Raw genomic sequence first — 12,225 nt, forward strand, 5'->3', positions numbered from 1 at the left:
TCGCAATTAATAAAATGTTATTTTTTATTAGATAATCAACTGAATAACTGTCAAATGTTAAGCGCTACCTAAACGCCCTAACAAGCTCGTTTTGATTGGCCCGATTTACGGTTTCCCCAACACAGCCATCAAAACCAAGCAGCCTTGGGGAATAGTGATCCCCGATTTTTGAAATTAATCGTTCATCAGCTAATCGAATACTTTTCAGCAGTTTGTTATTCGATACGATTAATCACCCCAAATAATCGATTAATCGAATAATCGTCACACTGAGAGAAATGATTACTGATATTTCTCATTTGCTAGAAAGCTATCTGGAATTAAAAAAGGGTTCATACGGCCTGAAAATCAATTATTATCTTTCTTCTTCTTCCTCTTCTTCAATGGCACTAACGTTCCTAGAGGAACTTCGCCGTCTCAGCGTAGTATTACTTGCGTCATTTTTTATTAGTACTTAGTTGAGATTTCTATGCCAAATAACACGCCTTGAATGCACTCTGAATGGCAAGCTCTAGAACACGCGTGATCACAGTGCAAGTCGGAGGAAATTTCTTTGACGAAAAATTCCCCCGACCAGAACGGGAATCGAACCCGAACACCCGGCATGTTAGTTATGACGCTAACCACTCGGCCACGGGAGCACGATTATTATCTTTTACGCTCCCCAAAACTCGTAAACGAAACTCAATTCGCGTTAACGGCATTGAGATAATGATTGATTTTCAGGATGAAATTGCAGCGGCCGTACGTTTTTCTTCTCTGGATTTGGATCGATTAATCGACGTAAATTATTCGTTCGCTTCGATTATTGGTTGCGCAGTATTCGTTCGATTAATAATCGATTTCGGTAGGAAGTATTCGATTAATCGATTAATCGAACGATTATTGGGGATCACTATTGGGGAAATCGGCATTGCAAACACATGAAAGTATGGGGTATTTTTGTTCCGACTGAAATGTGTTTCCCTAACACAGACTTCAAATCCATGGAGCGTGGGGAAATTGGCATTGTAAATACATGCAAGTCGGGGGCATTTTTGTTCCGACTGAATTATATTTCCCCAACACAAACTTCAGAACCAAGGTGTCTGAGGAAATTGGCATTGCAAATTAAGGTGAAGGTGGAAGCTAGCCATTGTAGTAGTATAGGTAAACCCACGTGTAAAAATGGGGTAATAGTGTTTGTGAGAGAAGAGCAAAGCACATGTAAATAGATCAATTCACTTATCAGACTGTGTGGCGCTTCATTGACACGAGTCTTTGAATACATTTGAAAAAAATAACAATTCAATACTGAAGATAAATGTATGAACGATATGTTCCGATGAACGATTGCAAACATAAATATATATGGAAGGTGCATTTGAATATGAAGTAAAATTCTGATTATACGCGAGCGTAACATGAGCAAATTTATAACACATGCGAATTGGGGCTCTTTTGATATTAACAAGTTCTTCCGCATAGTATCGATGCTGATAATTCCTCAATTTTTTTCCTTCGTTGGTCGTATTGTTTTCACATATTCACGTTGGAGAGCCTTAACCCTTCTCTTCGTTGGCCGAGGCATTTAGATTGAATTTAATACTTTTCCGTTTACTGTTTTTGGAAGCATAGGCAGCCGTGGCAGTGTTCCGAGCTCTACAATACAATTTTCTTACCCAATGTTAAAGTTGCTAAAACTTACATTATAGACCCATTAAACGTAAAAATAATGATTGTATTGATATCAACACAATTTTATCCTATTGATTTTCATAACATGACCCGCTATAACTCAGGAATAACATTTTATTGAGTCGATTTGATAGCTGTTTCGATGATGTTGTCTGGCATCAATGTCGAAAAAATAACGATGCTTTCACCAATACAAACAAAACCATTGCCAAAGATTGAAAAATTAAAATTTAACTTTCAGAGCACTTGCTCGAGTTTTCCGACGTTTTTCACTGTACAGTGCGACAGCAGGTGAAAATTTAATATCTTGTGATTAATCGATTAGAGTTTGGTTGATATTACTTCATGGGAAGTGTGCGAAAACGATCATTTTCTTCACACTGTTTCGCAAAATTATTGATTTTCGGGCGAGGGGTGAGGGAGGGAGATGAAAGAAATGAGCGACATTGTGGCAGCCATTTGTGGCTAGCTTCCACCTTCACCTTAATGCAGCTCAGGGGTATTTTTGTTCCGACTGAAATGTGTTTACCTAATAAAGACTTCTAAACCAAGGTGTCTGGGGAAATCGGCATTGCAAATACATGAAAATCGGGGGTATTTTTGTTCTGACTGAAATGTGTTTGCCTAACACAGACATCAAAACCAAGATGTCATCATACCAAACGTAAAAGACTGTCATTAAATTTACTTGTAACGAAAAACATAATCTATTGCATAAATTTACCTCACATGGCATTGTACAATCTTTTTACCCACAAAGCAAATACATTGAATTCAATTGAATTCGGAAATTGTTTCATTCAATCAAAATTTTAATCAATAAAAACAAATGATTGCTAAGCTAAGGAAGTCCCACGTCAACCTTACGGTTATATCATAGATATAACCCACCCATTTTTTTTATAATGCGAAAAATATATTTTGGAAATATGTAATTGGTTTCTGTATATCCTCTTTCAAATTTATCCGCTGACACACTCAATGTTGTAACACTTGAGTAACTGACTGGCAGTGTAGCCAAACATATTTTTCAAAAAAAAAATAAAGAAAACTTGATCCTGATAAATCGTCTTATTTCAAGAAGTTCGCCTTTGATTTATTTAAAATCATTTTTTTTTAACCTACTCCAGGGCTCGAGAAATAGAATTATTTCGAAGCTTCGTGTAGTATTTATACGTACAGTGGAATCCGATGTTATTATATCGAAAGGAGGTAATAATAATCGGATGTCATACAAAGCGTTTTGTGAAAAAACCGTTTTTTACGTAAATATAACTTCTTATTAAGAAGTCATTATATTCGGCTTTTTTAAAAGAATATTATATGAAAACCAAACTTATTTGTGTAATTACGTATGAATAGGCGGTAGGTCAGTATAAGCGGAGACATAATAAACGGATTCTACTGTAATTCATAAAATAGCGAAATAAACCATTGATTAACCATTCGAGCAGATCAAAATAACGTTTCCCACCATTCGAACATTACTGTAAAACAATATTTGAGAATCTTTTCTTCTTGAACCTCTAGAAAATATGTTTTATTTGGATAAAACATGAAAAATCTCGTATTTATTGCTCGACAATGTGATTGATTGAGGTGCTTGGGGACACGGTTTCTGATTCTAGATCACTGCATCAAATCTAATCTCAATCCTCTATTCTTTTTATCGAGTTTTGATATTTTTGTAGTGTTTCTTTTGACCATATTCGCTCCATTAACCATTTTTTATAAGACATCTTGTTATGAACATTGCACCATTCGTTGTTGAAACGGTAAATCAATTGGTTTTGACTTCATAATGTTTTAGAGAACCTAGAACATATAATACTTATATAAACTCAAAGACAAAGAAGCGCGTTGTTGCTTGTGTAGTCATCACACGCTCTACGCGCCTGTATGGAATTCGGAAGTGTGAGCAGGAGAAAAATAACATAGAGAGTATGTAAGAAAATAAAGATCGATCCATAGTAAATACACCTTGGATCGATCGATCAAAAATGTCAAAAAACAAAATTATTCAAGGAAAAGGAAAGGTGAAGGAGGAATAATATTTATGTATTGTGAATTTATTTTACATGAAATTGGTAAAACTGAAGCACACATATAAAAAAAAACTGGATAAACTGTTTGACTGAATCGAACAAAAAAAATGGAAGAATCTAGTTTAAACTGGAACAATGGCAACGCTGCTGACTGATATGCCTGATATGTGAACTTCCAATCTTCCAGGCTACTAATGCAATCAAAGTTTAACACAACCAAAACCCGTGAATCTTCCCACCTTCTATTCTTCATCTCGCCATAATGGAAAGTTCTTCAATTATTTTTTTTTTACTTTTAACTTTGCTAGATTATTTGCAGTGATGGAAAAAAGTTCAATTTGGATGGTACTGATGGTTTCAACGGGTACTGGCGTGATTTACGGAAGGAGGAACAGTTTTTTTTGCACTAAATTTATTTTCAAATGGCTCAGCAACATTAAGTAACAATGAGCCGTGTTTATGAATAGGGAAAAGCCTCTGTGAGTAGAACAATGCCAATGTTCTTTCTCAAAAAGGCATAAAAACCCTATTATCTTTTCGAAAAAAGTTACAATGTAGATAATGACAAAATACACAATAAGATAATATTATAGACTTCTTGTTTAAGCTTCTTGTTGCCGATTTTCAACCAGAAATTTTGGTGGAGGTTCGTGCATGGTTTAGGGGGGATTCTCTGCGACTGGAAAGCTCAAGATAGCTTTTACATAATTCAAGGATTACATGCATGTTCTGAAATCCTCTCTCCTACTGTTTTTGCGTGGATATCGTCACAAAAAAATCACATTCCAGCAAACCAATGCTACTATTCACACCAGCAAGGAAACTAAGCAATGGATTAGTGACCAAAAACTTAATTTTTTGGACTGACTGGCTCGCTTCCCAGATTTCAATCATGTTGAAAATTTTAGGAGGGTCCTTGTGAGCAGAATCTACACTGAAGGAAAGCGGTACACCACGATTGAAGAGCTCAAGGTCACAATTTCGGAAAACAATTGAAAAATATCGAGAAACACGTTCAGCAAAATTTGGTAAATAGTATGCCAACACGATTTTTCCAGGTTATTAACGGAAATGGCAAGGTTTCCAACTGTGGACATACAAATCAGTCAATTTTTCATTGATAATACTTAGGGTATTTTGAAATGGTCTTATAGAAACTGGACAGCTGAAATTATCATACTTAAGCACAATAAGTAAACAAACAACTCTTCTGAACGAAATTGACGTTGAATAATTGAGCGAAATTTAAATTTGCTGCATGGGCATGCAAACGCTTGCGTAGTGGATCCTCAAAAATGGTTATGTGCGTCTACACTGCCATTGGGCGGCCTAGGATAACCTATGCCTCACTTGTATGGTGGCCAAAGACTAAGGAGACTGTAGCTACAAATAAGTTAAACAAACTCCAACGACTAGCATGCGTTGCAATTACTGGAGCAATGCGAAGCACACCTTCAAAGGCATTGAGAGCTATCCGCACCTGGTACCATTGAACCAATATGTTCAGCTAGGGGCTAAAAAAAGCGCTCTAAATCTTCAAAGATATAAAAAATACTAGACGGGGACAAAACTGTTTACTTGAGTATCCTGAATCTCTTACTCATTGGACCAGCCTCAGAGATGAACAGTGATTGGATGGAACCTAGGGCTAATTATGACTTTCCAAACAGAGTGATCGAACATTCTCGTTCAGTATGGGATGAAGGTGGTCCCAACGTTCGTAATGGTTCAATTATGTTCTACACTGATGGGTCGAAAATGAGAATCAGAACAGGCGCCGGAGTGTATGGTCCCAGAACAAAAATCTCTGTGGCTATGGGAAACTGGCCAACAGTTTTTCAGGCAGAAATAGCTGCAATAATAGAATGTTTAAATGTCTGCCTCAATAGGAAATATAGATTTGCTAACATCTGCATATTCTCAGACAGTCAAGCGGCACTTAAAGCAGTAAATGCTTTCAAATGCTCTTCAAAAATTGTCTGGGAATGCATTTCCCTTTTACGGCAATTAAGTCAGATAAGTTCCATTGCGGTATAGAAGGCAACGAGCGAGCAGATGAACTTACCAGGAACGGCTCAAACTCACCATTCACTAACCCAGAACAATTCTGTGGATTTTCTGACTGTGTGTTAAAAAGTGAGCTGAAGAAATGGGAAGACCGGGAAGTGACAGTCATTTGGATGACTGCAAAACTTAAACAGGCAAAAAAATCACTACACCGAGTATTCAAATTGCTCAACAACTGCTGAGCCCCAATAAGAAAGACTTCAGCCCATTCACTGGTCTTGTAACAGGACACTGTTCGAGTAAATACCATCTTGAAAACATAGGTTTAGCATAAGATGATATTTGTCGCTTTTGTAGTGCCGAAAGCGAAACCTCGGAACATTTGCTCTGTAACTGCGGAGCTTTAACAAGACGCAGACTTCAACACATTGATAAAGCTATTCTGGATCCCAAGGAAATTTGGTCTGCGTCGCCGATCAGGATTATACATAGTAGATAAGCTTGAAGTGTAGTATAAAAAGGGGTATACCACAATAGTTCAAAATCATGAACGCAGTGACTCACACCCAAAAGGGAAATAAACACTATTACTTCCAGAGACGTCAAAAGACACCTCAACCCTGTTTGTACCCCGTTTTTGTATATACCTGTATCATTTGACACCGTTCCATTTTGGTGGAACCACTTTGTAGTCATAACCACCCCGGATGTTCCACTCAACCGAATCGATCCTGCATGTCGAAGCACGGGCCAACACTGGCATCTACGATATATGAACACAAAGCCCAGGTAACTTCCTAGAGTTTGAAACATTTAGAATCCGGAAACACTGTTCATTTTATAGCGGCGGTCGTAGCAGGCGTATCTGAAATCTTTTGACAGTAAATTGTTTTGAAATCTTCATCTTTCGACGATAAAAAATTCACGTTGATACGTGGATGAAAGTTTGATTTTGGACACTCACATTAAAAATCCGGCGTGATCACGTACTAAAATCGCAAAATCGCTGAAATCGATCGTTTATGATATGCTGAAAGTTTTCCGTAAACGTACAACTGTTGTGCGGACGAATCAGAGGACGCGTCGTACTGGAACTGACGATCGGAAGCTGAGGTTGGAGGTATTAGGAATAAATAAAGGCAAACCCGGGACTCTCGAATTTCGATATCACCAAACAACACAATTCTAACCATAGTATCATCCGGAGAATCCGTATGCGAGAAGGTTATCGTAATTTCCGTGCCACTAAACAATCAAACAGGACGCTGAAACAAAATCTGGTGACCAACCGACGCGCTCGAAAGTTGTACAACAAGGTTTTGACGAAGTACATACGACGGATGGATGCTGAGGGATGATGAAACGTAATGAGGCCTGAAACTCTAAAAGGGCATTGCCAGAGAAGATGTCCCCATAAAATTCAAGTTCGTTTTCGTTAATGATTTTGCCAGGAAGTTCTTGATTTGGCAAAAAACTGTAGACAACTGTAGACAGAAAACTAGGGTTCTCGTCACAAACAAGACATGGACTCGAACATATACAGGAAAGAGTACCTGCAGAGACATCTTTTTCCGTTGATTAAGGCGTTCATTGGCAAGCGAGCACTACTGTCGAGAGATGTTTGACAGATTTGTTTCGAATTTCGAAAAATATTGGACAACTGTCAAGCGGACATTGAAGAAAGGTGCCAAAGTGATACGGGATGCTGCAGACATGAAGAGGTCGTGAAATAAATTGACTGCTGATGTTGATAACCGGTAGTCCAAACTTTGATGATCCGAATAAAAGTACAAAAATTCATTAAAACTGTAACGGAATATTTTTTTTAATGCTGTGCTGTGCATTTTCGCTGCTTCGATGCCTCGTTTTCGATATTTTTACCATGTCTCACCCCTGGACAACTTTCAAGCGATTTTCTTTTGATTTTAACAATAATAAATTTGGGTAGAAAAACTGTCTGTAGAAAATTTTTGTTACTACGAAAGTTTTCTGTGCATAAACGCGTGGAGACACTCGAAGTAGCTTTCGTAGCACTTGAATTGATTTTTTTCACCCGGAATGGATTTTCACAATACATCTACTGAATGAAAAGTTTTCACCAACTCCATTCTGAAAGTTGAACTTTCCCAAAAATTGCAATTCTTATTTCACTGTTAATTGTTTCTCTGTTGAACAAGCTTAGCTTACACTAAAGAAAAACGTTTAAATAAAATTGATAATATTTCAAAAATAAAAACTCAAAAAACAAGACATTTATATATCAACTCGTATTTGCACCGCACACAAATGCCATCGTGTGTATGTATATATCTCAGATTATAAGTTAAACGATTTACACTTACTTCGCTTTTATCACTGAATTATTTTTTCTCCGAGAAAAATTAAACGCTCCAATAACACTTAAATATTAGTTAAAAATTTCATCTACTTACACAAAAGAAAATAATAGATTTTTTTTGTTATTCACTGTCCACCGTTAATTTTTTTTCGTATACAGTCGTAATCAGATTTCCACCAGGATATGATGTGTGTTGCACCCCTCCTCTCGGCTTACAAGCGATCGAACGCCTTACTGCTCGTCAGGATATCCCGGCACAGCTTCCACACGTGCTTCGAGGCGTTGTCCAGCGCCGTCGGGGTCTTCCCCTTGAACAGATCCAAACTGGGCAGAAAGTAGTGCGGACAGCGCCGATTCTGCAAGCACGAAATCAACTGCAGGAATATCCCGTTCAGCCGGTCCCCGATACAGTTGGCATCCCACTCGGACTCCCGCGGGTGCTTCTCGCATTCGTACAGCAGCAGCGTCTTCAAGTGGTAGTACGTGAGGGGGCCTCCCGGAAGGTCCAGATGTCGATCGCAGAGCGTTTTCAAGATGCTGAGACAACGTTTGCGGTAGCCGCCCTGCAGCAGACGATTCTCCGCCTCGGTGAAGTGCAGTATCCACGCGTCACCCTCGATGTTAGCGTTTTTCCCCTGCAGGATAACACTTTCTTTGGACAGCAGGTCGAAACCTTCGGACTTTACCTCCGCCACCAGCGCCGGATGGGGCCAAGGAATGTGCGGAATAGGCCAATGTGCCGCCGAACGGGGCCAAATACCGGTGCACTTGAACGCTGGCGTTATCTGAACGATGTAGCGCTCGCGTATCTTCAGCTTGACCTCGGTCGTATCCGGCACCAGCTTCACCATGTCCCGGTAGGGACACTTCTCGACCGCCTGGGCGACCAGGGTGTGGAAGCGCGATCGAATCTTCCGAGCCGACAGATACCCGGAAGCGGTGATGAACTCCACCCACAGGGACATCGAACGCTTGCGGCCATCGCTCAGCTTCAAAACGGCCGCCCCCGGCAGAGATCCATCGTCCACAAAGTTGAACACTCCCATTTGGTTGAGGTACAGTACGACCTCGAACGATGTGGGTGTGATCACTTCGAGACCCTCGAATCTGGTGGATGTGAATAAAGACGACGGGTTCATGAGTTACAACTTCTTGAGTTTATTAGGCATTTTTGCAACATACCTTCCATTGCACTCCACCAGGCTGGAGATGAACCTTGGTTCTTGCACTTCAACCTCGCGCAGAACCTCCTGGATAATTTTGCAGATTTCCCGAATCACTCGCGCAATGTTCCCCATCCGCATTTGAACCTTCTCCGCGTAGTACTTGTTGATCTGGAAAATGGTCTTCGACTGGACCGCAATCATCTCCGGTGGGACCAACATTTTGTGTTTGCTCCTCCCCCTGTTCAGGGATCAAAGCTGAGTACACAGTAATCCTAGAACTCCTAGAAACGCGGAATATTATTCAACCCGACGCACTCCAGAGGATTCGAACGGCTTTCCGAGGCCGGAAAATTGGCACATATTACGCGCGCTTATCGGATTACGTCCCGCCTTCCTCTGCCGCGAGGAGGATCGATACGAAGCGCGACGCGCGCGCCTCTTCACCCCGAACGATACGTATCAAATTTTCACAAATCCTATTACTATCGGGTTTTTTGGTCCAGTCTCCCAGATTAGGTTCGAAACAGCACCGAGCCGCCGATAGGACGCGAAAGATGATTCGGACACGGTTGGAGAAAAACAAATGAAATTCCTTCCATAATACACAGCAACACAGCAATCGTCTGGTGCTGGTGCTGATTCCTTGCACATTTCACACAAGCGCACATACACATGCTCCCGGGCGCGCGTTTGGTGGGAGAAAGCCGCAGCAGGTTCACACATCTGCAACGCAACTATGCTCTCCTCCCATCGTATGCCCACTGTGGAGGGGCCTTCCGAAACGACGGCGGAGCAGCGACGGGTGGAAGCCGCCTTAAACAAACATGAAATTAGTTGATTTACGGCTACGGCATTGCTCCCTTTTCCACTCAGTCTTCTCAAGTAGCGCTGTTATTTTTATTTTCTCATTTTTTTGCATCAAAGCAAACACAGAAAGCATAAACCACGTGCTATCCGAACACACAAACACAGACGTGAATCAGTATACGGACAGCTTGCATGTGCTCTCCGAGTGGAGACGCCACCGTCAATGTACATATTTAAAAGACCGGCAGTAGGCGTGGCTACGCCGATCGATGCTGTCACTCACACCATCAAAGCTGCCATCGCCCTCGCGGAAGGTGCTACCAAAATTGGTAGCATATACGCCTGCTGTGCACTGTGCGCTATGTACTGCGAGGTCGGTCGCTCGCTCACGTATGTGGATAACCAGGAACCCGGGGGGAATCAATTTATGGCTATGATTTTCACAGGTTATGTCGCGGATGATGGCACCATAAAGAGGCATTTTCATGTTGCTCACTGCCAGTGGGGTGGGTGTAGTAGCAAATTGCTGATGGTTGCTTGTTTGCCCATCTCGAACAGGGAATGGAACGATGGGATTCTGTGTGGAATGGTTATAATGTATGTTCCGGGATACGCGTTGCAGCAGATTCGTTGAAAATTATGACCGGAATTAGCCGACAGTTAGAGCAGATTGAGACAAACTATATATTGATGCCTTAAAACCAATAAAAATAACAGATAATAAACTGACAAAAAGTTACATCTCAATATTTTCTTAATACAATCGTCAAAAAAAGAGGAATAAAGCGTGAAATCAACATTTTAGGAGATTTTTGAAATGCTATAACTTCGTGGAAAATCAACGCACGATGATACGATACGGGAAGGGCTGATCAAATGAACACCCTGAGGAATATGCCCTTCTACTGCGTCCACAAATCGTAACAATCCTCATTAAAAGAAAAAACAGGTCGTCAAATTGAACAAATTTTCAGTATGCGATCTGGTAAATTTGTTTAACCCTTGGAGGCACAGAATTTTAGAAAATAAAACTCTCATGCTGAAGGTCACGAGTTCAATTCTCACTCCCGACATTCTTCCAAAAATGGAAGTAAAAGTGACGAACCAGCCAAATGAGTTGAAAATCACTATAATGCAGATAAAAAAAAAGAAAATAAAAATACCCATGTTGCACAGAAATTTTATATCATTCAAAATTGAAAAAAAGGTGTGTTGTCATATGATGATAAACCTTGCCAACACAATCGAATATATTTCTGACATAATGGTGTTGCCAACTACTTTAAATAAAAAGGTTTCGAAAAAATATATAGGAGCACGCAACTATTCTAATATTTCTAGGTGGGTCAAAAATGTCCCACCATGCGTTACTACGCATCAAGAAGGTGGCACATTACGAACACCACCGTGCCCCGAAGGGTTAATTCATTATTGAAATGGTAGGTAAATGCATGAAATAAGCTGGGCATATTTACCTAGAGTCGTAATTGAATTTTTCTAATACATACAAAAACATAATGTTCTGAATCATATTTCGGATAATTTGTAATAATATCTTTAAATGCTTAACACTCCTATACTCGCGCATTTGTCTGTCAGGCCGAGAAATCAATAATTCGTTCATTTCTCAGAAAAAATCAACACTACGACTTTGCGATTCTCTCTAGCATCGTTAAGCTTGATTAGATGACTTTTAAAACATTTTTTATTTACTATGACTCTACATCCCATTGAGATTAGATCTGATTCACTACTCTTCTTCAATAAACCCGGTCCATGGCTACAGTTCTCCAACTCCCGGCTACACCGATTCTTGTCAAGTCCTGCTCCACCTGGTCCAACCACCTCGCTCGCTGGGCTCCTCTCCTTCTTGTTCCTACCGGATTAGATGCGAACACCATCTTTGCAGGGCTGCTGTCCGGCAATTGCAACATGCCCTGCCCATCGCACTCGTCCAGCCTTGGCGACTTTCTGGATGCTGGGTTCGCCGTAGAGTTGCGCCAGTTCGTGGTTCATTCTTCTTCTCCATACTCCGTTTTCCTGTACACCACCGTATATTGTTCTGAGCACTAGGCGTTCGAAAACTCCGAGCGCTTGTGAGTCCTCTTCAAGCCTCGTCCATGTTTCGAGCCCATAGAGAACAACCGGTCGAATTAGGGATTTGTACATGGTACACTTCGTACGG

At 40.4% G+C, this 12,225-nt stretch overlaps 2 protein-coding genes across 3 annotated transcripts in view; one reads left to right on the forward strand and one right to left on the reverse strand.

Moving 5' to 3' along the window:
• The window catches only part of LOC129761839 (uncharacterized), a 111,193-nt gene that overhangs the window by 28,548 nt on the left and 70,420 nt on the right, over positions 1 to 12,225 (forward strand). The gene's annotated exons all lie outside the window — the stretch shown is intronic.
• Positions 7,833 to 9,905, reverse strand: LOC129761841 (protein mab-21-like). The gene is made up of 2 exons (XM_055759632.1): positions 9,250 to 9,905; positions 7,833 to 9,174 (listed from the first exon to the last, which is right to left on the reverse strand). The coding sequence occupies exons 1-2, from the start codon at positions 9,450 to 9,452 to the stop codon at positions 8,280 to 8,282; spliced, it is 1,098 nt and encodes a 365-aa protein (XP_055615607.1). The 5' UTR covers positions 9,453 to 9,905; the 3' UTR covers positions 7,833 to 8,279.

The sequence above is a fragment of the Toxorhynchites rutilus genome, chromosome 1 (genome assembly GCF_029784135.1).
Source record: "Toxorhynchites rutilus septentrionalis strain SRP chromosome 1, ASM2978413v1, whole genome shotgun sequence".
Taxonomy (NCBI): Eukaryota; Metazoa; Arthropoda; class Insecta; order Diptera; family Culicidae; genus Toxorhynchites; species Toxorhynchites rutilus.

Excerpts from the sequence above, each read along its gene's own strand:
- LOC129761841 (XM_055759632.1), bottom strand. The coding sequence starts at position 9,452 with ATGTTGGTCCCACCGGAGATGATTGCGGTCCAGTCGAAGACCATTTTC. Across the intron at positions 9,175-9,249 it reads CTGGTGGAGTGCAATGGAAG|ATTCGAGGGTCTCGAAGTGA; the intron begins GTATGTTGCAAA and ends CACATCCACCAG.